General features: G+C 36.2%; 3 protein-coding genes and 1 pseudogene across 5 annotated transcripts; 2 read left to right on the plus strand and 2 right to left on the minus strand.

The window, feature by feature from the left end:
* Positions 1–31: 31 nt before the first annotated feature.
* Positions 32–24,553, plus strand: LOC132199388 (DNA-directed RNA polymerase III subunit RPC3). 2 transcript variants are annotated; one of them, XM_059624050.1, is made up of 9 exons: positions 32–318; positions 373–515; positions 680–813; positions 874–1,132; positions 1,187–1,398; positions 1,497–1,650; positions 1,701–1,896; positions 1,954–2,121; positions 24,263–24,553. In XM_059624050.1, the coding sequence occupies exons 1-9, from the start codon at positions 166–168 to the stop codon at positions 24,407–24,409; spliced, it is 1,566 nt and encodes a 521-aa protein (XP_059480033.1). In that variant the 5' UTR covers positions 32–165; the 3' UTR covers positions 24,410–24,553. The 2 variants fall into 2 exon arrangements, with proteins under 2 accessions (XP_059480033.1, XP_059480031.1); XM_059624048.1 differs by lacking the exons at positions 32–318; positions 373–515; positions 680–813; ... (3 more) ...; positions 1,701–1,896; positions 1,954–2,121 and adding exons at positions 21,757–22,049; positions 22,104–22,246; positions 22,381–22,514; ... (3 more) ...; positions 23,781–23,976; positions 24,034–24,201 and having other exon boundaries at positions 24,263–24,527.
* LOC132200531 (uncharacterized) lies at positions 2,580–5,129 on the minus strand. Of its 2 annotated transcripts, none has more exons than XM_059626051.1 (7): positions 4,887–5,129; positions 4,410–4,499; positions 3,994–4,215; positions 3,829–3,936; positions 3,670–3,770; positions 3,502–3,600; positions 2,580–3,423 (listed from the first exon to the last, which is right to left on the minus strand). In XM_059626051.1, exons 1-7 carry the CDS (start codon positions 4,897–4,899, stop codon positions 3,355–3,357), a joined length of 702 nt encoding a protein of 233 aa, XP_059482034.1. In that variant the 5' UTR covers positions 4,900–5,129; the 3' UTR covers positions 2,580–3,354. The 2 variants fall into 2 exon arrangements, with proteins under 2 accessions (XP_059482034.1, XP_059482033.1); XM_059626050.1 differs by having other exon boundaries at positions 3,496–3,600; positions 4,887–5,124.
* On the plus strand, positions 5,455–15,918 carry LOC132199390 (CAD protein-like; annotated as a pseudogene).
* Positions 16,300–20,761, minus strand: LOC132199389 (uncharacterized). Its single transcript, XM_059624051.1, has 10 exons — positions 20,497–20,761; positions 19,777–20,043; positions 19,333–19,467; positions 19,173–19,232; positions 18,941–19,116; positions 18,745–18,881; positions 18,471–18,690; positions 17,966–18,137; positions 17,724–17,914; positions 16,300–17,667 (listed from the first exon to the last, which is right to left on the minus strand). The coding sequence occupies exons 1-10, from the start codon at positions 20,504–20,506 to the stop codon at positions 17,644–17,646; spliced, it is 1,392 nt and encodes a 463-aa protein (XP_059480034.1). The 5' UTR covers positions 20,507–20,761; the 3' UTR covers positions 16,300–17,643.
* Positions 24,554–24,778: the final 225 nt, after the last annotated feature.

Genomic DNA, 24,778 nt, shown 5'->3' on the forward strand with positions numbered 1-24,778 from the left:
CGACGGTGCCACATTTGCCACGCCCCCTTGTTTTGCTTTTTCAAACACATCAAATTTTGCTGGAGCTCGTGAAGTTATTACATGTTTTTTTCATGTCCTGAATCGCATGGAAGCAATTTTAAGTAAAATATCAATCGTCAAGTATCACTTTGTTTTTTTAACAACATGTCAGGAACGTGCCAGCACGCAAAACTCTGCTCCATCATGCTGAAAGAGGCGTACGGAGACTTGGCCGAGAAAGTGGCCATGTGTTTGTTCCGTCTCGGCAATCTCACTCTTCAACAAATAATTTTTCACACGAATTTGAAGCTCACGAAGGTAAGGTAAAGGTTCGATGAAATGAAAAGATTTGCTCATTTCCTCATTTTACAGGTGCAGCATGTCTTGAGAGGGTTGATCAATTTTGGTATTGTCGAATTTGAACTACCGGAAAATGCAAAGACAGGCGTGAAATCCACTGTGCCTGTTTATTTCCTCAGAAAAGATAACATCTTATTTCTGCAGAGATACATAAGGTATATTCCATTTTATCAATTTTGTACTATTACCATTTACCATTTTTTACAATATTAATTTTTTTCTTAAGAATTATAAGAAAAAATAATTCAAAAATGCGCGTATGCATTATGATAATTGTGTAAAAGATAAATGAGTTATTATAAGTAATTTGTTCCTCTAGAGGAGTGCCTGTCTTCATTAAAAAGTTTGGGACTGAAGGGGAGATTATGCTGGACACCCTGATGAAAAGTGGCCGTGATTGCGCCTCAGGAGTCATACTTGTATCATCGGTTCGAATTCTGAGAACTCAGCCAGGTAAATCTGCATAATTTCTACTTGATATCTTGAAACTGTTCATTACGCTTTTAACTTTAGATCAAAACGCTGATGCCGTTCTTGGTCAGATGAAGGAGAAAATGCAGCAGCTGGTTCAAGAGGGTCTGATCGAAAGAGTTGCCTCAAGAGAGCCTGTGCCGGACACGACGGCAGTCTATTCAAAAAGTAAAGCTCTGCCTGAAGTCAACATGCCTCTACTGGCAAGCAAAATCACCAGTGAAAATTTGTCCATAAAAGATGCCAGCGACACCTCTGTTGTTTGGCAAGTCAGTCGAACGGGAGTCTCTCAACTGTTGAGGTATAGCCTTAACTTATTATAAAAACTCATTTTGTTAATTTTATTTTATTATAGAGATGAAATGTTTGCTGAAGCTTTGACGGCTCGAATTGACTATCAGGCAGGAAACTTGGTGCGTTGCCTTCTGCAGCTGATGTCGGATTCCGGAGATGCAATGGAGGAGGTTTCGAATATTTTCCACAAGCCAACAATTCATTCGGTAGTGAAAATGAGCTATCCAGGATCTCCATTAGAAGCACATATTTCTGAATACCTGCAAGTCCTTGGTTGGTAATATAAAATTTCATTTTTCTTTCGTCCAATTTTTTTTTTTTATAAAATCAATTTGTTTTAATCTCATCATTTATTTTCCCTCTCGCTTTAGCGGAGGACTCCAGTAATCTGTTGAGTAGAGTTGGCGATGCGGCAGGTGGTGAATACCAAGTAACATTAAAAGCAGCAATTCTTGAGTTGACATGGTCAGCGCTGGAAAAAATTGCCCAAGAGCAATTCGGTTCCAAAGGAGCTAGAATATTCAGGTAAAATTGTTGTTCAAGATTGGGGTTTTCATCAACTTTTGACCAATTAGGACTGTACGACGGCACCAGTTTATCGGAATCGACGAAGTACAAAATCACGCAATGCTGCCTGCCAAAGAGGCTAAGCAAATTGCTTACAGATTAGTGGGAGAAAATTTCCTCCAGTTGAAAGAGCTGAAACTGGGAACATCAACAGAAGCCGGCAAAACCACAACAAATTACTACTTCTTCGTAAGCCTTACCCAAGTATGCTGTTTGTTTTTTTTCTTTTTAGACTTCAACTGAATTGAGAATATTTTCTAGTTGGTTAGAATGTGTCTGGAAAAGTGCTACCTGGCCCAGTACTCGGCATCGTTGCGACAAAATGACATAGTTGAGAAGTTCAGCCACACCATCCAGAAGGAGCATCGATTGACCAGCTTGTACATGACTTTAAAACAACAAGGAGCTCCCCAAGAACAGCTTGAAGATGTAATAAAAAAATTATTTTGCCAAATTCAAACTCTATTCTATAAATAAAATTATTTTTAACAGAATGCCGGAATACTAACATTGAGCGAAAAAGAGGATTTGCAAGAATTGGTCACTTGGAGAGGGCAACTCAATTCTTTGGAAAAAGAGAAGAACTCTTCAATTCTCTTACTTGTAATGTGCATCCAAATGTTCCAACGAATAATCTTAGACATTTTAGAAATAAAAAAAAAATAATAACATATATGGTAGTTTGAAATCAATGAATAAAAATTATTACGAAAGATTGAAACCGGGCGAATCTCGTTGCAAAGAAAGAATGAAAAAAAAAAATTAAGGACAACTGATCCCAAAGGCGACCTGCGGTCTGCTGGTACTTTAAAACCTAGGGTTTTGTCGTGTCCCAACTAAAACTATGTGGGATGAATGAGTAAAAAATTATAAATAAAATGGGAGAATTTAATTTTTAATAAACATAAAATTAACTAAGGCAATAAACCCAAAGATTTTTCTGGCAAAATCACAGTAATCTGCCGCTTTGCTGGTTTTAGGACAGCTGTTTCGGCCAATCCAGGCCTCATCAGCTAACCTGCAGTGCCGGTCCTCTCCTTACGAGGAATTCCGAAAGACTGATGCTCAACGGTGGCTGCTGCGGGGTTTTATACCCGAGCGAGCTTTACTATTTTTAAGGATCAGGTTAAGTCAGAGTTTTGAAGGCCTGCACCCTTTACAGCATCACTTTTTAACCCATTTTTTTTTTTTTTTTTTAATATGGGTTACTTTTTATTCAATTTAGCAACAATTTACACAACTATACAGGTCTAAAGCCAACTACTCTTACAATTTTATAGTTATTAAAGCTTTTTATAAGTTTCGCAACATATTGGTCAATTCCTTTTTTTGGCAGCCTCTCTATATTGGCTTAGTTTTAGTTCATTAACTCTAGAATTATTCTATTGTAACTCATGCTGTTTTTATGGAAAATATGTTACAGTTCTGGAATAAAATGTGGCCGCAGTCAGGAGAACATTTTGGATTCAGTGATCCTCTCATATGTTACAAAATACATCGAACAGTATCGAAACAAAACTTTTATAAACGTAAAAATTAACAAGAGATATTTTGACGGTAATAATATTCAAGAGGCGCCCAAAACAACTTGAAGAGACAAAGGAAAGTCAACAGAACATATATTCAGGGAGTCACAAACTTAAAGACTTTTTCTGAACTCAACTACTCACGCTTTTCTTCCTCTTTGATTTTTGGCTCAGCTCCAGCACCTTGCAGCAGAGTTTCTTTGTCCTGAAATTATTGATGTAAATTTAAAGACGCTGATCTTTTAGACAGAGAAATAACAAAATTAAGGAATCTTACTATTACTCTTTTGCACTTATTTTTCTTTGAGCTCGTCATCATTCTACGACTCATCTCTCCATCCTTTTCTATCTCTTCTGTGTCTTTCTCTTTTTTGCATTTCTCCTAGTTCGATCAAAAGACACATTTTTTTTGATGTAATAATATTCACATCAAGTTCAAACTTATTTTTACCTTTTTTACTTTCTTTGGTTTCCTTTTTTCTGCGTTCGTCTGCAATTGTTTCTTCAGGGGCTCGAGACTTCCGAAGTCATCATAAGGGTCAGACGAGTCATCTGCTTCGTTAGTTTTAATTATTTCAATAAAATAAAGGTAATGAAAAATATTCCCCACCAGACCCAATAAGCATGGGACTAGCACAGCCGCCAGCACTTCCTTCTGTCGTCTCTGAGTTATTATGCGAGCCGGCCTCCTCTTGATCGTTTTCATAGGATGCTGAGCCTGGGATAATTTAATAATTATGTATTAATTATTAATTCTCTATCTAGTTTCACAAACCAAAGCTACTTGAAGTCAAGCCAGCAGGCTTGGGAACAGTGTTGCCCATAAGATGGACTGGATGATGTCCTTCGACAGAAAAAACAATTTCTGATCCCTTTGCAAAAACCAAGTTCAGGCACTTCTCAGGACTAGTTTTTGGTCTCAGGTTGCAAATCACAATGCGGCCCTTGCTGGAGCTCGTCTCCACACCGATAGTGGTGTATTTTTTTTCACCACCTTCTGAAATAAGACATTGGAGATTAATTAAAAAATAATAATTCAAACTCATATTTACATTCAATCACATCTTTGTTTAAATAAAATTATAATTATACAATTAAACTTAATAAATAAAAGAACACACATGACATTTTATACTCTGTGTATCATATGCATATATATGATAATCAAAAAGTTTTAATATTAATTTTTACCAATGCTCTGCATATCCAAAACTGCCGAGACCAAATGCAGCTGGTGCTCCACGTTCACAACTTTTTCTCTGCCTGGATTGATCTTCACGCCTAAAAATAAGCAGCATTAAAATAACATAATATGTCTTTTGTACTTAATTATTTAACCTTTCCATTCTAATTGACATAATATTAAAATTAAAAGAATATAATAATACATATACAGGTAAACAAAAATTTTAGCTTGTGAAAATAAGGCATTTCGGCATTTCTTATGCAAGAGTTAATGATAAATTTTTCCCACCGGTGGTTTCGGTCGATAAGTTTTCATATTCATAAAATTGGAATGATGGGAGATAAACCGTGGAAAGATCCAAGCGAAACTTTATTGAGTTCCGATTCAAACACGTTCATCGGAGCGAGGCGACACCCATCTTATATGCATAATTATTATGATTCTGATTTGCTTAATTTAATAAATTTAATTACAGATCATACCCCAAAAATCCATTTTAGAGTTCACAACAAACGATCAAAGCTGAATCAAGATTTTCCACGCTTTTGAGTTTGCAGGCAGACCGGCAGACGCACGCAGCAATGGAGCAAAGCAGACCTCACAGGCAAGACTGGCAAGACGAACACGTATATACATGCACGTTCTCGTTCTATGATTTGTGTCTATCGTCGTGCCTTTTGGTGTCTTGGTCGAGAATATAATGAGGGAGGCAAAGGCTACGCCCCCTTCTGAATTGGCTGGCAAGGAATACACGGGAAAGATCGGATGCGACCGCAGCGCCGATCTGGTGGATTTTTTCGAAGCTCGATTCTGCCCATCATTTTTTCAACTGTGTTTTTCTCATTGATTTACTACGTAATTTACTAATTTAAATTATTAGGTCCATGGTTTTTTTGTATGGGCTCAAACGGGTCCAAATTTCCTTGCCCAGCCAGCGCCAGCTCCGAAAGGGGGCGTAGCCTTCGCCTCCCCATCGCCTTGCCAGTTGCCTCCCTCATACACTCACCACACGGCACACTCTCTCCGTCTCTAAAAGTAAGTTGAGAGAAGTTGGACGGAGCCCGGTTTTGTTTTGGTTTGGTTTTTGAGCTCTCATGTCTGCGGTACGCGGTACGCACGTTTTGGCAAACGTTGGTCCTCAGGGTTGAAACCAGGCCGGCTGTTTGATAAAACCGCGCACATGTGTGGGATGTTGTTTATGGGGTAGCTAGAAGACGAGCCCGGAGCCCGTCGAGCTTTTATCATTCGATCCATCGTAAAAAAAGTACATTTTTTATATGATCTTATTTCTTTTTCATATTAGTGCAAAATAAAATAAAAAAAATTATATTTATCCGTTCTCATCACTCTACTCTTTATTTTTATTATATTTTTTTAAATTTAATTGCATCAATTTTCATTTTCATGCAGTGTTCCAGACTGGTATGGTTGGCTATGTGGAGGCCCTGACTAAGCTGTACCATCGTACCTGCAAGTCAATTGCTCCTTCTGACCTATCCTCTGATTGGAAATTACGGCGTGCCTGAAGAGTCAAAGGACGAGTTTAATCTCAGCAGGTACTGATTATAAATTCCTCTCTTAAATTTTTTACTATTCAGAGCCACAACGAAAATGTGGTGTTTTAATAAACTACAACAACAAAAACGCAAATGGAGAATTAAACCACTTAACATAAAGTTGGAAGCTTCTGCTTTCATAATTTGTTAATTATGTCAATTTGTCATTATAGGTGGTTCGAGTCCGACAGGATTTACCCAAAAGCCTTGATTGTGTCTGAAAAATGCGACACCCCGAGCCATTTCCAGAGCGCCAAAAGTATCGACCGCTGGCTGCTGGAGAACGGTGTGACTGGACTGTCCGGCATCGACACCAGGGCTCTCACCAGGATCCTGCGTGAGTCTGGCTCAACAATGGCGCGCATCGTCCTTGGTGATCCCACTTTGGAGGATCTCCAGATGGAGATTCCAGACCTCAACTTGCGCAATCTGGTTGCTGAAGTGGCTCCGAAGGTACAAATATACTTTAAAGTGTTCAGGTTAAGAAGGTGAATAATTTAATGTTCAGAATACAATGATTTACAACACTGGAGAATCAGGATGATGCACTGCGGAGGCAAAACCAATCAGATCAGGTGTTTGGCCAAGAGAGGTGCTCAAGTCGAGGTTTTACCTTGGGACGCGCCTCTACTTGAAGAAAAGGTATACACACTTTGATGAGAGAAGATTTGAGGCATAAAAAAATTTTAATGTTTTAGGAAAATTTTGATGCTTTGTTCTTGAGCAATGGTCCTGGAGACCCGCAGCTTTGCAAAGCACATTGATAATTTGCGACGTCTGATGGCAGCTGTTGTGAAGCCAATTTTTGGGATTTGTCTTGGCCACCAACTTCTGGCCATTGCTGCTGGCTGCTCAACATATAAAATGAGGTAATTATTAGGTTGCATTCATTGGTTTATTAAACCTCTTTTTTTAACCAATAAATGCGGATATTTTTTAAATTTACCTTTCAATTAATTTTTATGTCAGGTATGGCAACCGTGGGCACAACCAGCCTTGTGTGCACATTTCCACTGGTCGCTGCTTCATGACTACCCAGAACCACGGCTTTGCTGTATCCACTGAGGACATGCCGGAAAACTGGTTGCCACTCTTCACCAACATGAACAACAACTCCAATGAGGGCATTGTCCACTCTAAACTACCTTACTTCAGGTTTGCCTTCTAAAATTTAATATTCTTTTGCACGCTGTTGTACTTTTCAGCGTATTTTTCGCTTGGCATATGCATAGCAAGCAATTCAAATCAGAGCACTGGCGTCCTGAAGACTTGGTGCCAAAATATCTATGCTTTATACATTAATTTGGAAATTTAAATTAGCAATTCAAACAACGAGAAAAAGTTTTATCAATTTGAAGCTCCTGGCGATACTAATATGAGCCCAGTTCGCAAGGAGCGAAATCGTGTTTAATTTTAAAAATACCTGCTGCCGCGGCTGGAATGATGATCAAATTGAGGACGGCCGCCGCTTGTCGCGGTAGGCAGCGCTTCCAAATTTTCAACTTCAGCGGCGCCGCCGGGGACAAGCGCTCTAGAAAAACTGTTCATCTTGGAAAAATTGATTTTTAATTTTACGAAACCTCTAATTAAATTTATCTCTCAATGCAATTATATAAATTAAAACTCAAATTTTTCCCCGACATTGTGAAATAATTAAGTGTTTGCAAAGTTCTATTTTCCTCATGAAATATAAAAAGTAGAAAGATGAACTTAACATTGTTAGATATAATTTTGTAGAGAAAAGAATGGACTTACTGTGCGCAATTGTAATTTTTGTAATAAAAATAATTTTTTGACATTTTAAAAGATGCTCAAAAATATAAGTTCATTTTTTTAGCCAGAAATAAATTTCAAAGATTTTTTTCAAAATAGCCATTCAATTCAGCATGTCTAACTTTGTCTAGTAACAAATTTTGAAATAAAAATTGCAAGCGGTTCACAAGTTATGGGGTTCCTTCTATATCAATTCTTCTAGGAGAAAAGTGTGTTCTGTTGATGCTGCTTAACATTTGAACCGCTTGGAATTTTTATTGAAACTCACAATCAGAAATTTTAATTTTTATGCCTCAACAAGTTATTTTGGATAGTTTAAATTTATACTTCAAATTTCCAAAAGTGGTGAAAATTATTTCTGCACCAAAAATTTCGAATGTTCTTAAACCTTCGAAAATTAATTTTTTTTAAATTCAACCAGCAAGTAGACCTAAGCATGAGGTTAATCTAATTTTCCTTTGCTTCCTGACTCAAGTTATTTTGGATAGTTTAAATTTGTACTTCTAATTTCCAAATATGGGGAAAATTATTTCGGCACCAAGAATTCCGAATGTTCTTTAACCTTCAAAAATTAATATTTTTTAATTCAACTTTCAACTAGACCTGAGCGTGAGGTTAATCTAAATTTTCCTTTGCTTCCTGACTCAAGTTATTTTGGATAGTTTAAATTTGTACTTCTAATTTCCAAATATGGGGAAAATTATTTCGGCACCAAGAATTCCAAATGTTATGAAACCTTCAAAAATTAATTTCTTTTTACCACAACTTTCAATTAGACCTAAAGTGAGCATTCTAAATTTTCCATTGCTTCCTGAGTCAAGTTATTTTGGATAGTTTAAATTTGTACTTCTAATTTCCAAATATGGGGAAAATTATTTCGGCACCAAGAATTCCGAATGTTCTTAAACCTTCAAAAATTAATTATTTTTAATTCAACTTTCAAGTAGACCTGAGCGTGAGGTTAATCTAAATTTTCCTTTGCTTCCTGACTCAAGTTATTTTGGATAGTTTAAATTTGTACTTCTAATTTCCAAATATGGGGAAAATTATTTCAGCACCAAGAATTCCGAATGTTTTTAAACCTTAAAAAATTAATTTTTTTTAATTCAACTTTCAAGTAGACCTGAGCGCGAGGTTAATCTAAATATACCTTTGCTTCCTGACTCAGGTTATTTAGGATAGTTTAAATTTGTACTTCTACTTTCCAAATATGGGGAAAATTATTTCGGCACCAAGAATTCCAAATGTTCTTAAACCTTCAAAAATTAATTTTTTTTTAATTCAACTTTCAAGTAGATCTGAGCATGAGGTTTATCTAAATTTTCCTTTGCTTCCTGACTCAAGTTATTTTGGATAGTTTAAATTTGTACTTCTAATTTCCAAATATGGGGAAAATTATTTCGGCACCAAGAATTCCAAATGTTCTGAAACCTTCAAAAATTAATTTCTTTTTACCACAACTTTCAATTAGACCTAAAGTGAGCATTCTAAATTTTCCATTGCTTCCTGAGTCAAGTTATTTTGGATAGTTTAAATTTGTACTTCTAATTTCCAAATATGGGGAAAATTATTTCGGCACCAAGAATGTCGAATGTTCTTAAACCTTCAAAAATTAATTTTTTTTAATTCAACTTTCAAGTAGACCTGAGCATGAGGTTAATCTAAATTTTCCTTTGCTTCCTGACTCAAGTTATTTTGGATAGTTTTAATTTGTACTTCTAATTTCCAAATATGGGGAAAATTATTTCGGCACCAAGAATTCCGAATGTTCTTAAACCTTCAAAAATTAATTTTTTTTAATTCAACTTTCAAGTAGACCTGAGCGTGAGGTTAATCTAAATATACCTTTGCTTCCTGACTCAGGTTTTTAGGATAGTTTAAATTTGTACTTCTACTTTCCAAATATGGGGAAAATTATTTCGGCACCAAGAATTCCAAATGTTCTTAAACCTTAAAAAAAATTTTTTTTTTATTCAACTTTCAATTAGACCTGAGCGTGAGGTTAATCTAAATATACCTTTGCTTCCTGACTCAGGTTATTTAGGATAGTTTAAATTTGTACTTCTACTTTCCAAATATGGGGAAAATTATTTCGGCACCAAGAATTCCAAATGTTCTGAAACCTTCAAAAATTAATTTCTTTTTAACACAACTTTCAATTAGACCTAAAGTGAGCATTCTAAATTTTCCGTTGCTTCCTGAGTCAAGTTATTTTGGATAGTTTAAATTTGTACTTCTAATTTCCAAATAAGGGGAAAATTATTTGGCACCAAGAATTCCGAATGTTCTTAAACCTTCAAAAATTAATTTTTTTTTAATTCAACTTTCAAGTAGACTTGAGCGTGAGGTTAATCTAAATATACCTTTGCTTCCTGACTCAGGTTATTTAGGATACTTTAAATTTGTACTTCTACTTTCCAAATATGGGGAAAATTATTTCGGCACCAAGAATTCCAAATATTCTGAAACCTTCAAAAATTAATTTCTTTTTAACACAACTTTCAATTAGACCTAAAGTGAGCATTCTAAATTTTCCGTTGCTTCCTGAGTCAAGTTATTTTGGATAGTTTAAATTTGTACTTCTAATCTCCAAATATGGGGAAAATTATTTCGGCACCAAGAATTCCGAATGTTCTTAAACCTTCAAAAATTAATTTTTTTTAATTCAACTTTCAAGTAGACCTGAGCGTGAGGTTAATCTAAATATACCTTTGCTTCCTGACTCAGGTTATTTAAGATAGTTTAAATTTGTACTTCTACTTTCCAAATATGGGGAAAATTATTTCGGCACCAAGAATTCCGAATGTTCTTAAACCTTCAAAAATTAATTTTTTTTAATTCAACTTTCAAGTAGACCTGAGCGTGAGGTTAATCTAAATATACCTTTGCTTCCTGACTCAGGTTATTTAAGATAGTTTAAATTTGTACTTCTACTTTCCAAATATGGGGAAAATTATTTCGGCACCAAGAATTCCAAATGTTCTTAAACCTTCAAAAATTATTTTTTTTTAATTCAACTTTCAAGTAGACCTGAGCGTGAGGTTAATCTAAATTTTCCTTTGCTTCCTGAGTCAAGTTATTTTGGATAGTTTAAATTTGTACTTCTAATTTCCTAATATGGGGAAAATTATTTCGGCACCAAGAATTCCGAATGTTCTTTAACCTTCAAAAATTAATATTTTTTAATTCAACTTTCAAGTAGACCTGAGCGTGAGGTTAATCTAAATATACCTTTGCTTCCTGACTCAGGTTATTTAAGATAGTTTAAATTTGTACTTCTACTTTCCAAATATGGGGAAAATTATTTCGGCACCAAGAATTCCAAATGTTCTTAAACCTTCAAAAATTATTTTTTTTTTAATTCAACTTTCAATTAGACCTGAAGTGAGCATTCTAAATTTTCCTTTGCTTCCTGAGTCAAGTTATTTTGGATAGTTTAAATTTGTACTTCTAATTTCCAAATATAGGAAAAATTATTTCGCGCGGCACCAATAATTCCGAATGTTCTGAAACCTTCAAAAATTAATTTCTTTTTAACACAACTTTCAATTAGACCTGAAGTGAGCATGAGGTTAATCTAAATTTACCTTTGCTTCCTGACTCAGGTATTTTTGAATATTTTTTGAGGATTTAAAACCCAAAGAAACCACTCGAAACGGAAATAATTCAATTAGTACTGCGACTAATCGCCTTGACGTGGAATTACGTTCCGAGACAACGAGATATGTGAGACAAAGCCGGTGTAAAAAAGTTAGAAAAATTCCTTTTGTGATAATAAACAATTTTAATTGAGGGCGAAAATTTCCCAAAATTAAAATCTTTTAAAAGATTTTTTTTATTCTGACCCACTCTTGGCACGAGGTCAACCGATTTTTATAATAATAGGCAGGTTGGTTGTTTTCAGAGTGTGGACAAATAGTTTAGAAGGGTTTTTGAAAATTCTCAAAATTGCCTATTTTACAGGGGCTCAAAGTTTGGCAATTTTTTAAAAAGGGATTTAGAAAATCGAGAATATCTCAGCTCCTGTTCATGATAGCGCATATGTTCTTATTACCAAAATTGTTGAAATTTAGACGCCCTACAACTTTGCAATAGTGACCAAGGTCGTAGGTCAAAGTTCAAGGTCATCTTTTGGAACCTGAGTGTTTTATTTTCCTGCCAAAGTACCTGGTACGTGATATTTTTTAATTTGAAAATAGCCAAAAGTTACCTTATTTAGTTGCTAACAACATATTAAAAAATGGCGAGACTTATTTTTTTCGTTTTCGAGATATTTACAGTCAAAGACAAAAAAACGTGGTTTTTTGAGCTTTTCTTATAGGAAATTAACTTCCATCTTCGATAACTTTTTTTCTGTTAGAGTTAGGACAAAACACTCGATGACAAAAAATGATCCCCATGCCTTTATCTTACCAACCATGCGTCACACGAGGTGCCCAGGTCAAAAAAGGTCATTGACCCCGGTGACCTGTGACCTTTAAATTATTTTTTCAGGATGTGTGGCACATAGTTCGAAAGCGGAAATCAGCAGAAACTTCTTGGTGCCTGGTATTTGCTTGTAGTTTGAACAGAACCGTTTTAAATAAAACCACCCCAATCTTAATAATTTTGAATAGTTAAAATTTTTACTTCAAATTTTCAAATATGGAGAAATTTATTTCGGCACCAAAAAATCCGAATGTTCTTAAACCCTCAAAAATTAATTTCTTTTCAACAAAACTTCTCAGGCCTACTTGCATGTTGTGTTAAAAAAATTTAATTTTATAATTTATTATACCTTTTCTCCCTTTTCTTTTGTTGTGACATTACATTATATAATGTCTTCATCGTATTCCACTTTTACAACTGGGTTAATTGAAAGATAGTAAAGAGCAAAAGTAAGAAACATATTTGCTAATCTTTAAGTAAAATCGTGAAACTCTAGTTTGGATTACAATTTATGTACAGACGACACATAATCCTTTAACAATTTCACAAACCGATCATACCGCGGCTCAATCTGAATAGCAACTGGCAGTTGGTTATATACAAATGGGACCTTTGTGGATTTTTTTTTCAGTTATTTGCGATAGCTTAAATTTTTGCTTTGAATTTCGAAACGTGTGGAAGATTATTTCGGCACCGAAAATTCAGAATTTCCTAAAAAATAAAAATCTTTTTTAACTTTAAACACAACTTTCAGGTAGACCTGAGCATGAGGTTAATCTAACTTTGATATTTATTTTACTTTAGTTACTGCCAGTTGCTCTACATATCAAATGAGGTTGGTTGATTTCATTGATCTATTTTATTTTTTAAATCTGTATAATGGAAATCCATTTTAAAATTTATATTCAAATCTTTTTTATGTCAGGTATGGTAACAGCGAACTAGCCTTGTGTGAACATCTCCACTCCCACTGGTTAATTGCTGCAGCTTCGTGACTATTTTACCCAGAATCACAGCGTCGACCGCGGGCATGCCAGAAAACTGGTTGCCTCCCTTGATACAAAACGAGAACAACTCCAATGAGGGCATTGTCAACTCTAAGCTACCTATCACTTCAGGTTTGCTTTCTATTATAAGATACTTTTGATTTTTTGCGTCACTTTTGTGTGCCATGAACTGGTTTGTGATATATTTTGTAACTTAATTTTTGTTTTAAACTCTTATTGTTTTACAAAATTTATTGATAGATTTAACTTTAAATTCAATCTTCTTATGCAAACACTTGCAGATTGAGGTCATTGGTGAAAATGCTACACGATGCCAGTTGGACCAGATGGCGGACTATTAAATTTGGCCAACCACATATTTGACCTCGTCATAAACCTCCCAAAGCGAGACGGCGGTGCTCGTCGAGTGTCCAGTCTGGTAACCCAGGGCTACCGCACGCGCCGTATGGCTGTCGACTACGCCATTCTACTGATAACGAACGTCAAGTGCGTCAAATTGTTGATTGACGCACTCATGCTGATTGGAGGGGCGCCACAAATGAAGCCCCACTCTGACTGTCTCTCAAGTCATCAGCTCGTACGACTCCCTGGTCTCATCGATGTCCATGTGCATCTGCGAGAACCAGGCGCTGTCCACAAGGAGGACTTTGATTCAGGCACTTGCGCAGCTCTGGCTGGCGGCATCACACTTGTCTGTGCCATGCCCAATACAAACCCTGCAGTCACTGACCTTGCTACTCTTAATTTTGTTGCCGAGGTATTTAATTTATAGTTTAATCATTTGCTATATTTAAAATGCAATAATATTTAAAAATGTAAATTTTATATTTATACAAATTGAAATTCAAACATGGTTGTTTAAAATTTTCAGTTAGCGGCCCATAAGACTATGCTTTGTTTGCTGGTGCCTCTGTAAATAACTTTGAATCCATTTGCAACTTGGCTAACTCGGTCTAACTTGGCCTGAAGATGTACATGAATGAAACTTTCCCCACCCTGTAATTGGACAACTTTGAAGTATGCTCTGAGGTTTGTCTTTTTAACCCGTTATTAGAAAAATCTTTTGCTGGACGCAAGCTGAAGGGACGAGCTGTTCACAGAGTGGTGCTGCGTGGCGAGCTTGCCTTTTTAGAGGGCAATGTGCTTGTCAACACCGGGTATGGGCAGGATGTGAGAAAGTGGTCAAGGCCCCAAGTGCCTCAGGCATTGCCTTCCTTGGCGCCATCGCCTGTGGTGCCGACAATTGTCATTGACAAAAGACCTGTCTCACCTTTACCTGATCAAGGCAGGCCCAAAAAGGGTAACAATCTATTTATTAATAATTTTACAACATAGCATTATAATATAATACCTAGTTTTATGAAATATATATCAGTTGCTTATTTTTGCTTTAAATAAATAATTTAATTTTTATTTTTAGACATTCACGCCCGAATGATGGAGGAATTAGACATAAAGCAGGTTGATGACGACGTGCTGCCTGCAGTTCCTGCGCCACATCCCCTTCAAGGCCAGCACATTTTGAGCTCCAGAATCTTTTCCAAGGACCAACTGAACCGAATTTTTGATGTTGCTCAGACATTCCGACATGCAGTGCAGAAAGAACGTGGTCTTGATCACATTCTGAAGGTAGGGATTTACTCTTCAATTTTAACTTTGTTCCATTTGTGAGTAATTTTTCTAAATTTTAATTTCAGGGTAAGGTGTTGGCAAGCGCCTTTTTCGAAGTGAGCACACGCACCTCATGCAGTTTTGCTGCGGCTATGTGGCGCCTTGGTGGCTCTGTGATCCACATCGATGAAGCCAGTTCGTCAGCTCAGAAAGGAGAATCACTTGAGGGTAACTTGAATTTATTCCAAGGAATGAGTTGCTTTAAGATCAAAAAATTATTTTATTAGATTCGGTTCAGGTCATGTCCGGCTACTCTGATATTATCGTCCTTCGACATCCCAAACCTGGAGCAGTTGGTGTATGTATTTTCCAAATTGTCAATTATAATTTCAAGAATATATTTCTTATTCTCAGGCGGCCGCTGCTCGTTGTCGTAAGCCAGTGATAAATGCAGGCGAGGGAACAGGAGAACATCCAACACAAGCTTTGCTCGACATTTTTGCCATTCGTGAGGAGATAGGCACTGTCATTGGTCTTACGGTCTTACCATCACTCTGGTGGGGGCCCTGAAACACGGCCGCACCGTCCACTCTCTGGCAAAGTGAGTTGTGTACTCGATCTCTAAAATAATATATGACTATATAAAAATTCTCAAATTCAAGGTTGTTGACTCTCTACAATGTGACATTACGGTATGTTGCTCCACCAGGCCTGGAAATGCCAATAGACGTTCAGAATGTTGTTGGCTCTGCTGGGATAAAACAGGCAAGACTGAACTGGAGATTTTGAAATTGTTTATTTTATTTAATCTTGGATTTCAGGAGAGTCATTTGGACCTAGAGAGCGTGTTGCCAGACAGTGATGTGCTGTACATGACACGCATTCAGAGGGAGCGATTCACATCAAAAGAGCAGTACGAAAAGGCTCTTAATGTGTATCAAGTAACAACGCAGTTGATGCGCCTGGCAAAGAGGAAGATCGTGGTGCTGCACCCTCTACCCAGACTGCTGGAGATAACTCCTGAGTTTGATTCTGATCCCAGGGCTGCCTACTTCCGTCAGGCTGAGGGTGGCCTCTACGTTTGAATGGCCCTGCTTGCCATGCAGGTGCTTGGCATGCGTTGACCATTTTGATGACTGACAGGAATTTTAACAAAAAAAAAAACAATATTTTTATTATTTGTAGGGAAATTTTTGCAAGCAAATAAAAATCAAAAGTTCTTTGAACTCATGATGCATTATATTTATGTTTTTAAAATGTTTTTATTTCTCTACCAATTAAGTGTTATGAATGAACTATCCAAAGGACACAAAATGATTAGCTGAATACATGCATGGTTATAGAATTACTCAAAGCAACCAAATAGCAGTAAAAATATTTATATAATTATATTCTTGTTTGAATGAAAATCGTAATCCGTCCTTTAATGTAGCTGCAAAATTAGGGCAGTATTTTTTAATCTTGAGCTTTGTAATTGAAGCAGTAGGTGTAAAATTGACGAGCAAACTGAGAGTATGTCATTCAGATTCAGAATTATTTTTATTTCATTAAATCATCAACAAATTGACAACTTTCAAAATACGTCATTCACATATTTATACAATTTACAAATCAAATTTACAACTGAAAAATTCGTTCATGTCATAATACTGATACTTATATTTCAGTATTTGCATACCTCAAAACTCGCAAAAGGCTTTTATAGTGATGATGTGAGACTGCAATGGAAATAACCCAAATTCAAGCATTTTCATAATGGATCTCTGAGAAAAGGAACTAATTAATATTGCAAGACAAGTGATACAATCGATCAGGAAGTTAATGAATTTAAGCAGCAAATTTATGTAATACTGGTTGAACTTTTTTTTTTTTATTTTTTTTTTTTTAGGGTCAGGCCAAGACAAAGTCTTGTCGGCCTGTGCCCTTTATTGGTGGTACAGAAGGCACCAACCAATTAATTTTTTATTTTCAGTCAGCATTCTAATTAAATTTTGTGATAGTAGCAACTAGTAACTACTCAGCAGTCGTAAAATTCAGTTCTGGGTTTGGTAAAAGTAAGCAAGGCATTCTTCCTCAGTCTTTCTACTGGCCTGCCAAGTTTGCGTCTATCTGCACAATCCATGGAATGGTCAGCTTAATCTTTGCGCCGATAAGCAGTCTCGGTTGCAACAGGGTTGCGCTCCAGCAGGTAGATCGTTTTGAGTTTCTTGTTGCACGAGAGTTGGTCTAGTTGTCCACCGAGTTGTCATTTAACCATAAACTGGATTTTTCAACACTACACAAATAACGCTTGCACTTTTTACTCTTGTTTGTTTCAGGTTAAAAATTTTCTGCATTTTTGATCTGCTGCTGCGAGGTGCAGCGAGTCCACCTTGTGGGGGCAGCAGACACTCCAAGTTGGGGTCTCCATTCAGCTTACAATCTAACCACAAATGGGCTTCTCAAAGTTGTAGTTACTCCTAGCATTTATTTCGTAGTCCTGAAAGTATCTCTTGCGATGGAAGACAAAATGCTCTTGGCCTTGATCTTTTTGTGCTTAATGTCAACTTATTTGATGCACAAAACAATGGGGATGTCCTAGCAGACCTTTCCAATATTTATGCGTCAGTTGGAGACATTTTTGTCTGTGATGCAAGATGAGAATTCAAACATATAATAATAGCACATTGTCCCTGGACGGATAGTATCTGTCCTGCAATCCACTAGTCTTTTCCTGTCCAGTAGTGTTCCAAATTTCGGTCAGTGTGGAAAATGGTCAGTGTAGAAAACAATGGGTGCACTTCAACAGAAAGTAGCAACATACTTTTTCTCAAATTCACCAGTCAAGAGATCATTTCTTGCAGCAACCCAGCAGAAAGTGTCGTCTATTTTTTTTTTCCTTTTTGGACCTAAATATTAATTTTTTTACTTTATTGCAATACAATGGTGGCAAAATAATATTTACCCTTTTCCTCCTGTATAGCACTAGTTGCACAAACACTCGCATGTCCTCAATGCCAACACGGTAATCATCTAGGGCAACGCTGAACTTCTCCGGATGTGTGCAGTCACAGGTGATTTCATATGAACTATCCTTCCTCGTCACTAAGACACAGTGGGATCTTGGGTGAGGTTTCTTGGACTTAAATCCCACAGCTGAAGTAGTTGAATTAGTGTGAGGGAAAAAAATACCGCAGGAATGCTTACTGGCCGAGCAAAATTCGAAGGTACGTCCTCCAATTTGAACCTCGTTTTCAAATGAGTCGAGAGCTTCCTCAAAAGTTTTCGGCACAGGTGTTGTCCTGGACTTGCTCTGGTCAATGAGGACAAAGTGGTGGCTCAGGATGTACAACAGTTGATGTGAAGACTCTCTGTTGCACTGAAAATGAGTCAATTCAAGGGTAAAATAGTCAAAATTGGAATTATGTTACTGCTTCACAAAAAGTTGATCTCTGACCTGGAGATTAAAATTTTGGAAAGGACAACATGAATTCATTCTGCTGGATTTTCATTTTAAGATCTCACTAATTCGACATTTACTTTTTCAAAATTTCCCATAAAGTCCAGTATTTTCCAATCTTTTTAATTAATATTAAGGTAGTTTACACAGTTTCAAGTAAACCAATTAAAAATAAAAAAAAAATAAAAAATACAGTAGACCAACATCAAATTTGTGAACAGTCAAAGAATTATTGCTTCGGTGTTTTCTCACCTTGCTGCAGTGGGCTTCCCTGAGGACCGTCTCTTCACTCTGGACATTTATCCAATCTTCATTGTTCAAATTGAGGTTGAATGGCATAATCCTTGTCTCCGCACACTCCGTGCAACGTCCGAGGATAGCGCGCACACATTGAAAGCCGAAATTGTCGCGGACCCAGATCTGATGGATTTTGTTGCTCTCGTCCTTGGCTTTTTGCTTGATTTCCTGTTCCCTGCAATTTTTAACTTTAAAATTTGGATATTATACTTTAAAATCATTGGGTTACTTTTGCAGAACATTTAATATTCTATACAGCTCAGACTCTTCAGTCGGTATCCCCCCACATCTTTTCAGGTGCAAAAACATTTTTGACAAATTTTGGTCTTTGACCTGGCCTGTCAGTTCTTTGAAGACGCCTACCGTCTGGATAATTAAACGATCAGTATATATATATATCAACAAATTAATTTGTTTGCACTTACGTCAGAGTCCTTGACCGTGGACATGGCCATGTGAATCAGTGCTGAATTGATGCAGTTTCTTGCGCGAGTTTCTCCTGCATTCTCAGCTTCTTCCTCGAGGCCATACTTTGCCATCAGTTTTCGGTCGAGCTCACCCGGCTCTTTCACCACCTTCTCATCTCCTTCTCCAACCAAGTCTGAAAGGTTAAAATAAGAAAATGAAAATATTAGAGCTGCTAAATTAGTTTCAAACCTGTGTAAGAAATCTTAGGATTTTCTGCTGCTTTCTTGTTGTTCTTTGGGAGGAACAAAACTGCAAAAAAAAAAAATAAGACTAAATTATAACAAAAACTGTGCTTTTTAGAATAAGTAATTTTAATTAAAGCAAATAATGACAGAGGAAATCAACATGCCTGCAGTTTGTTTGATTCTCGCACGTTTTTCCTTTGCTACATCAGTCTCAGCAGGGTACCGGTGGTCGAAAAATGTCTTCCTTACAAAGCCTTCAACGTCAGACTCAGATAAGCTTTGGTGGCGCTGGGTAATGGCTAAAAATTTATTCATTTTTTGTTATTAATTTGAAATTGCTTTACTTAATACGCATTCTTTCGTTAATTTTAGCTTATTATAGAATATGAAACAAAAATGCCATAACAGTGCACATAATTTTGATTAAATAACAAGCTCCTCATTCCAGTGTATTGGTTATAAGGTAAATTTTTTAATTTAATCTCAATAATTGTCACTCCAAATTAGTATTGTTAATTAAAAAATATATAGTTTCAATACTTATATGGACTATGAATTAATATTTAGATGGAAATTTGAAGAAGTTTAAATTTTTTTAAATTTCTCACCTGATCTGATCATTTTGTCCATAATCTCTCTTTGTCTATCGTGCCACTTCTTCATGTTTCGTTCCCTGCTTTCTGAGGAAACACTTTTTTGATGTTGGATCGACACCCACTTTGATCTGCTCTTCTTTACGAAGTCGCTGTAGTCACTGTCACTAAGGTTTTCAAACCAAGTCATTGGATGTTGTGGTGACTGCTTTAGTGCAGCTTCGCTAACGGTAATTGCTATGTCAAGCAACACCTCGTCATGATCTGCCAGCTCCATGGACGCTTAAATTTTTAAATGAATACAATTATTACAAATAGATAATAAGAACGTCAAAAATAAAAAATAAACCTTAAAATCTTGAAAAGCAGTGTCAGAGACTTTCAATAAAAGTTGGTTATATTTCTTCAAAGAGAATTTTGTCTAAGAAAAGAATTCACACTTCTCTTTTTTGAAAAATTAAATTTTCTCCTGAGTCAGTCACTTATATTGTTATTAAATTTTTTATGTTTTTATTTAGTCGTTGAAAAAACTTAAAATACTAGATTTAACATCTAAATACGCGCGTAGAGATCTCCTAATAACAGAAATCGGTCCAAAATTTTTGCATTTCAATTTTGTAATAAATCATTTTATTGCCCTCTCTGCTGCTTGACCGAATAGAGTGCCATATTCTTTACCTAATTTTCTAGCAAACTATGGTTTAAAATCACTGATAATTCATATAATATGTATACCCTTCCACATGATGCAGGCCGGAAAAACAAAGCCACCAACTTTGGACAGAGGCGACGAAGCCCGTGTACTGCTTTTTGGACGCTAGGACAGAAGAATTCGTAAAGGACAGTAAAGGTGCACCGCCGCAGTGTGTGAGGATAGATAACCGCGAAGCAGTGACCTTCTCAAAACCGAGACCGTTCGGCCGTTTCAAGATTCAGTCACAAAATTATGTAAAATTATGTCTTGAATTTGTTGTTTTGTTTGTTGTTTGTTGTCTTTTGTTTTTCCCTCGTTCACTCCTTTGCGTTCACCTCCAGAGGTGGCGCTGACCGCTGACTGACGGCAGCCAACCAAGAAGTATTGCAACAACTGGACAACAGGTGGAGCAACAGGCGGTGAAGTCGAGCTGCTTCAAGCTTCAAGCTCACCCTTGTTCTTGGCCTTGTTCTTGTTGGTCGAGCTAATCCAAATGAGCCATATTAAGGAGAATAATTACATATTACATATGTAATAATATTTCTTGTAATATTCCTTATCCAAATCCTTTCCTTATTTTTTTCTCTCTTTTTCAGTTTTCAGCTTTGTTTTTTATCATCGCGTGTGGACCAAAACAAGGCTATGCGCCAGCAAAAAATAATTTTTAATTAAGCGTTCAACCCAATAAAAGTAATACAAAAAAATTAAAAATTTAACTTGTTGGTGCCTTCTGCGCCCACTAATAAAGGGCAAAGGCCGACAAGACTTTGCCTTGGCCTGGCCCTTAAAAAAAGCTAAAGTAGTTGTTTTTCTCCTTTTCCTCTACTTTAATCACATAGACACGCATTTACATAATAATCATACTAAAACCTACGTTTGTCTGTTTTTTTTTCTTTCACTTCATCGCATTAATTAGCATTTTTATTTTTTTACGAAAAATGCCAATCACAGAAGGAAATTAAATTTTTGCGTTTAAATTTAACTGTTTTTCAAAAATAAATCATAATTGATAATATATTATATATGATTTGTAAAAGAAAATAAATGGCTTTATTTAAAAAACGTATTATAGCATCATTTATCAATCAATATTAATTTCGGAAATATCATTTTAGTTTTATTGTACAATAATGAACAGCTTTTGAAACTTTTCATCTTGATTTTGATAATTAGGTAATTTTTTATTTTTTAGTGTTGACACTTGTTGACCACCTCCCGGTGTTACGACGTAATTTGCCCACGTGGCTTTCGCGCCAAACGCGTTCGGCGGCAGATCGACGGTGCCACATTTGCCACGCCCCCTTCTTTTGCTTTTCCAAACACATCAAATTTTGCTGAAGCTCGTGAAGTTATTACATGTTTTTTCACATGTCCTGAATCGCATGGAAGCAGTTTTAAGTAAAATATCAATCGCCAAGTATCACTTTGTTTTTTTAACAACATGTCAGGAACGTGCCAGCACGCAAAACTCTGCTCCATCATGCTGAAAGAGGCGTACGGAGACTTGGCCGAGAAAGTGGCCATGTGTTTGTTCCGTCTCGGCAATCTCACTCTTCAACAAATAATTTTTCACACGAATTTGAAGCTCACGAAGGTAAGGTAAAGGTTCGATGAAATGAAAAGATTTGCTCATTTCCTCATTTTACAGGTGCAGCATGTCTTGAGAGGGTTGATCAATTTTGGTATTGTCGAATTTGAACTACCGGAAAATGCAAAGACAGGCGTGAAATCCACTGTGCCTGTTTATTTTCTCAGAAAAGATAACATCTTATTTCTGCAGAGATACATAAGGTATCATTTTATCAATTTTTTTTCTATAACTATTAACCATTTTTTACAATAATAATTTTTCTTAAGAAGAAATTAATACATTATGATAATTATGTAAAAGATAAATGAGATAAATAAGTATTTTGTTCCTCTAGAGGAGTGCCTGTCTTCATTAAAAAGTTTGGGACTGAAGGGGAGATTATGCTGGACACCCTGATGAAAAGTGGCCGTGATTGCGCCTCAGGAGTCATACTTGTATCATCGGTTCGAATTCTGAGAACTCAGCCAGGTAAATCCGCATCATTATACTTAATTTCTTCAAACTGTGTAACGCTTTAATTTTAGATCAAAATGCTGATGCCGTTCTTGGTCAGATGAAGGAGAAAATGCAGCAGCTGGTTCAAGAGGGTCTGATCGAAAGAGTTGCCTCAAGAGAGCCTGGAGACAAGAGGCCTGTGCCGGACACGACGGCAGTCTATTCAAAAAGTAAAGCTCTGCCTGAAGTCAACATGCCTCTACTGGCAAGCAAAATCACCAGTGAAAATTTGTCCATAAAAGATGCCAGCGACACCTCTGTTGTTTGGCAAGTCAGTCGAACGGGAGTCTCTCAACTGTTGAGGTATAGCCTTAACTTATTATAAAAACTCATTTTGTTAATTTTATTTTATTATAGAGATGAAATGTTTGCTGAAGCTTTGACGGCTCGAATTGACAATCAGGCAGGAAACTTGGTACGTTGCCTTCTGCAGCTGATGTCGGATTCCGGAGATGCAATGGAGGAGGTTTCGAATATTTTCCACAAGCCAACAATTCATTCAATAGTGAAAATGAGCTATCCAGGATCTCCATTAGAAGCACATATTTCTGAATACTTGCAAGTCCTTGGTAATTTTTAATTTCATTTTATTTGTGTGTGATTCTTTCGATTCTTTCTGTTTTCACATCCCATGCCCAAATTTGAAGTTAGCCGATTGAGATTTTCACAGCGTAACAAACATGACTTGGAAGCAACACCCCTAAATTTTTTTAAAAAATTTCCAAAATTGTAGAATTTGTGAAGACAAATTCAACCATACCCGGATTTTTGTTCTACAATCAATAGAACCCGAGAAAGTTAGGTTTGTTAATTTTTTCTAAATGTCCCATAAAACCCGCAATTTCTGAGATTTTTTCAAAAAAATTTAGGGGTGTTGCTTCCAAGCTATGTTTGTTATGCTGTGAAAATCTCAATCGGCTAACTTCAAATTTTGGCATGGGGAGTTAACAAAGAAATAATCGCACTTTTTCATTCAATTTTTTCATAAACAATCAATTTGTTTTAATAATCATTAATTTTGCCACCTAATTTTAGAGGAGGACTCCAGTAATCTGTTAAGCAGAGTTGGCGATGCGGCAGGTGGTGAATACCAAGTAACATTAAAAGCAGCAATTCTTGAGTTGACATGGTCAGCGCTGGAAAAAATTGCCCAAGAGCAATTCGGTTCCAAAGGAGCTAGAATATTCAGGTAAAATTGTTGTTCAAGATTGGGGTTTTCATCAACTTTTGACCAATTAGGACTGTACGACGGCACCAGTTTATCGGAATCGACGAAGTACAAAATCACGCAATGCTGCCTGCCAAAGAGGCTAAGCAAATTGCTTACAGATTAGTGGGAGAAAATTTCCTCCAGTTGAAAGAGCTGAAACTGGGAACATCAACGGAAGCCGGCAAAACCACAACAAATTACTACTTCTTCGTAAGCCTTACCCAAGTATGCTGTTTGTTTTTTTTCTTTTTAGACTTCAACTGAATTGAGAATATTTTCTAGTTGGTTAGAATGTGTCTGGAAAAGTGCTACCTGGCCCAGTACTCGGCATCGTTGCGACAAAACGACATAGTTGAGAAGTTCAGCCACACCATCCAGAAGGAGCATAGATTGACCAGCTTGTACATGACTTTAAAACAACAAGGAGCTCCCCAAGAACAGCTTGAAGATGTAATAAAAAATAATTGGCAAAATTTTAACTCTTTTCTATAGATAAAATTAATTTTTCCAGATTGCCGGAATGCTAACACTGAGCGAAAGAGAGGATTTGCAAAAAGTGGTAACTTGGAGGGCACAACTCAATTTTTCCGAGTATGACATCGACTCCTCAATTCTCTTATTTGAAATATACATCAAAGTGTTCCAAGGAAAAATTTAAGTAGTTGAACCCAAGAATTAATAATAGCATGTAATATATGACTCATTTTTATAAAATAAGCTATTCTTATTATGATTCAATCCCCTTTTTAAAGTGAACCAATATAAAATGAGTGGGGATGCCTTATCTTAAGTTATGAATGAAAAAGTTTGCCTTTAAAACAAAATGTTTTTTGAAAAATATATAACACTATGTATGATATTAGATAGAGTATTTATATTGATATTATATTAGATGAGGCTTTTATAAAAAAAAAATTGTCAATATACCGTGAAATAATTTTGACAAGAATATTAGTACAAAAACCAATTTTTAAAAATCATTATTCTTTCAAAGTTTCAAATTAACTTTTTCTAGGGAAAATTTTCA

Source organism: Neocloeon triangulifer, unplaced genomic scaffold (assembly GCF_031216515.1).
Source record: "Neocloeon triangulifer isolate White Clay Creek 2 clone unplaced genomic scaffold, ASM3121651v1 ptg000014l, whole genome shotgun sequence".
NCBI classification, from domain to species: Eukaryota; Metazoa; Arthropoda; class Insecta; order Ephemeroptera; family Baetidae; genus Neocloeon; species Neocloeon triangulifer.

Excerpts from the sequence above, each read along its gene's own strand:
- LOC132199388 (XM_059624048.1), top strand. The coding sequence starts at position 21,897 with ATGTCAGGAACGTGCCAGCACGCAAAACTCTGCTCCATCATGCTGAAA. Across the intron at positions 22,050-22,103 it reads CGAATTTGAAGCTCACGAAG|GTGCAGCATGTCTTGAGAGG; the intron begins GTAAGGTAAAGG and ends CTCATTTTACAG. Across the intron at positions 24,202-24,262 it reads CCCAAGAACAGCTTGAAGAT|ATTGCCGGAATGCTAACACT; the intron begins GTAATAAAAAAT and ends TAATTTTTCCAG.
- LOC132199389 (XM_059624051.1), bottom strand. Across the intron at positions 19,468-19,776 it reads GGACAAAATGATCAGATCAG|CCATTACCCAGCGCCACCAA; the intron begins GTGAGAAATTTA and ends ATAAATTTTTAG. Across the intron at positions 19,117-19,172 it reads TCCTAAGATTTCTTACACAG|ACTTGGTTGGAGAAGGAGAT; the intron begins GTTTGAAACTAA and ends TTAACCTTTCAG.
- LOC132200531 (XM_059626050.1), bottom strand. Across the intron at positions 3,771-3,828 it reads TCCCATGCTTATTGGGTCTG|ATGACTCGTCTGACCCTTAT; the intron begins GTGGGGAATATT and ends CTAACGAAGCAG. Across the intron at positions 3,601-3,669 it reads AACCAAAGAAAGTAAAAAAG|GAGAAATGCAAAAAAGAGAA; the intron begins GTAAAAATAAGT and ends TGATCGAACTAG.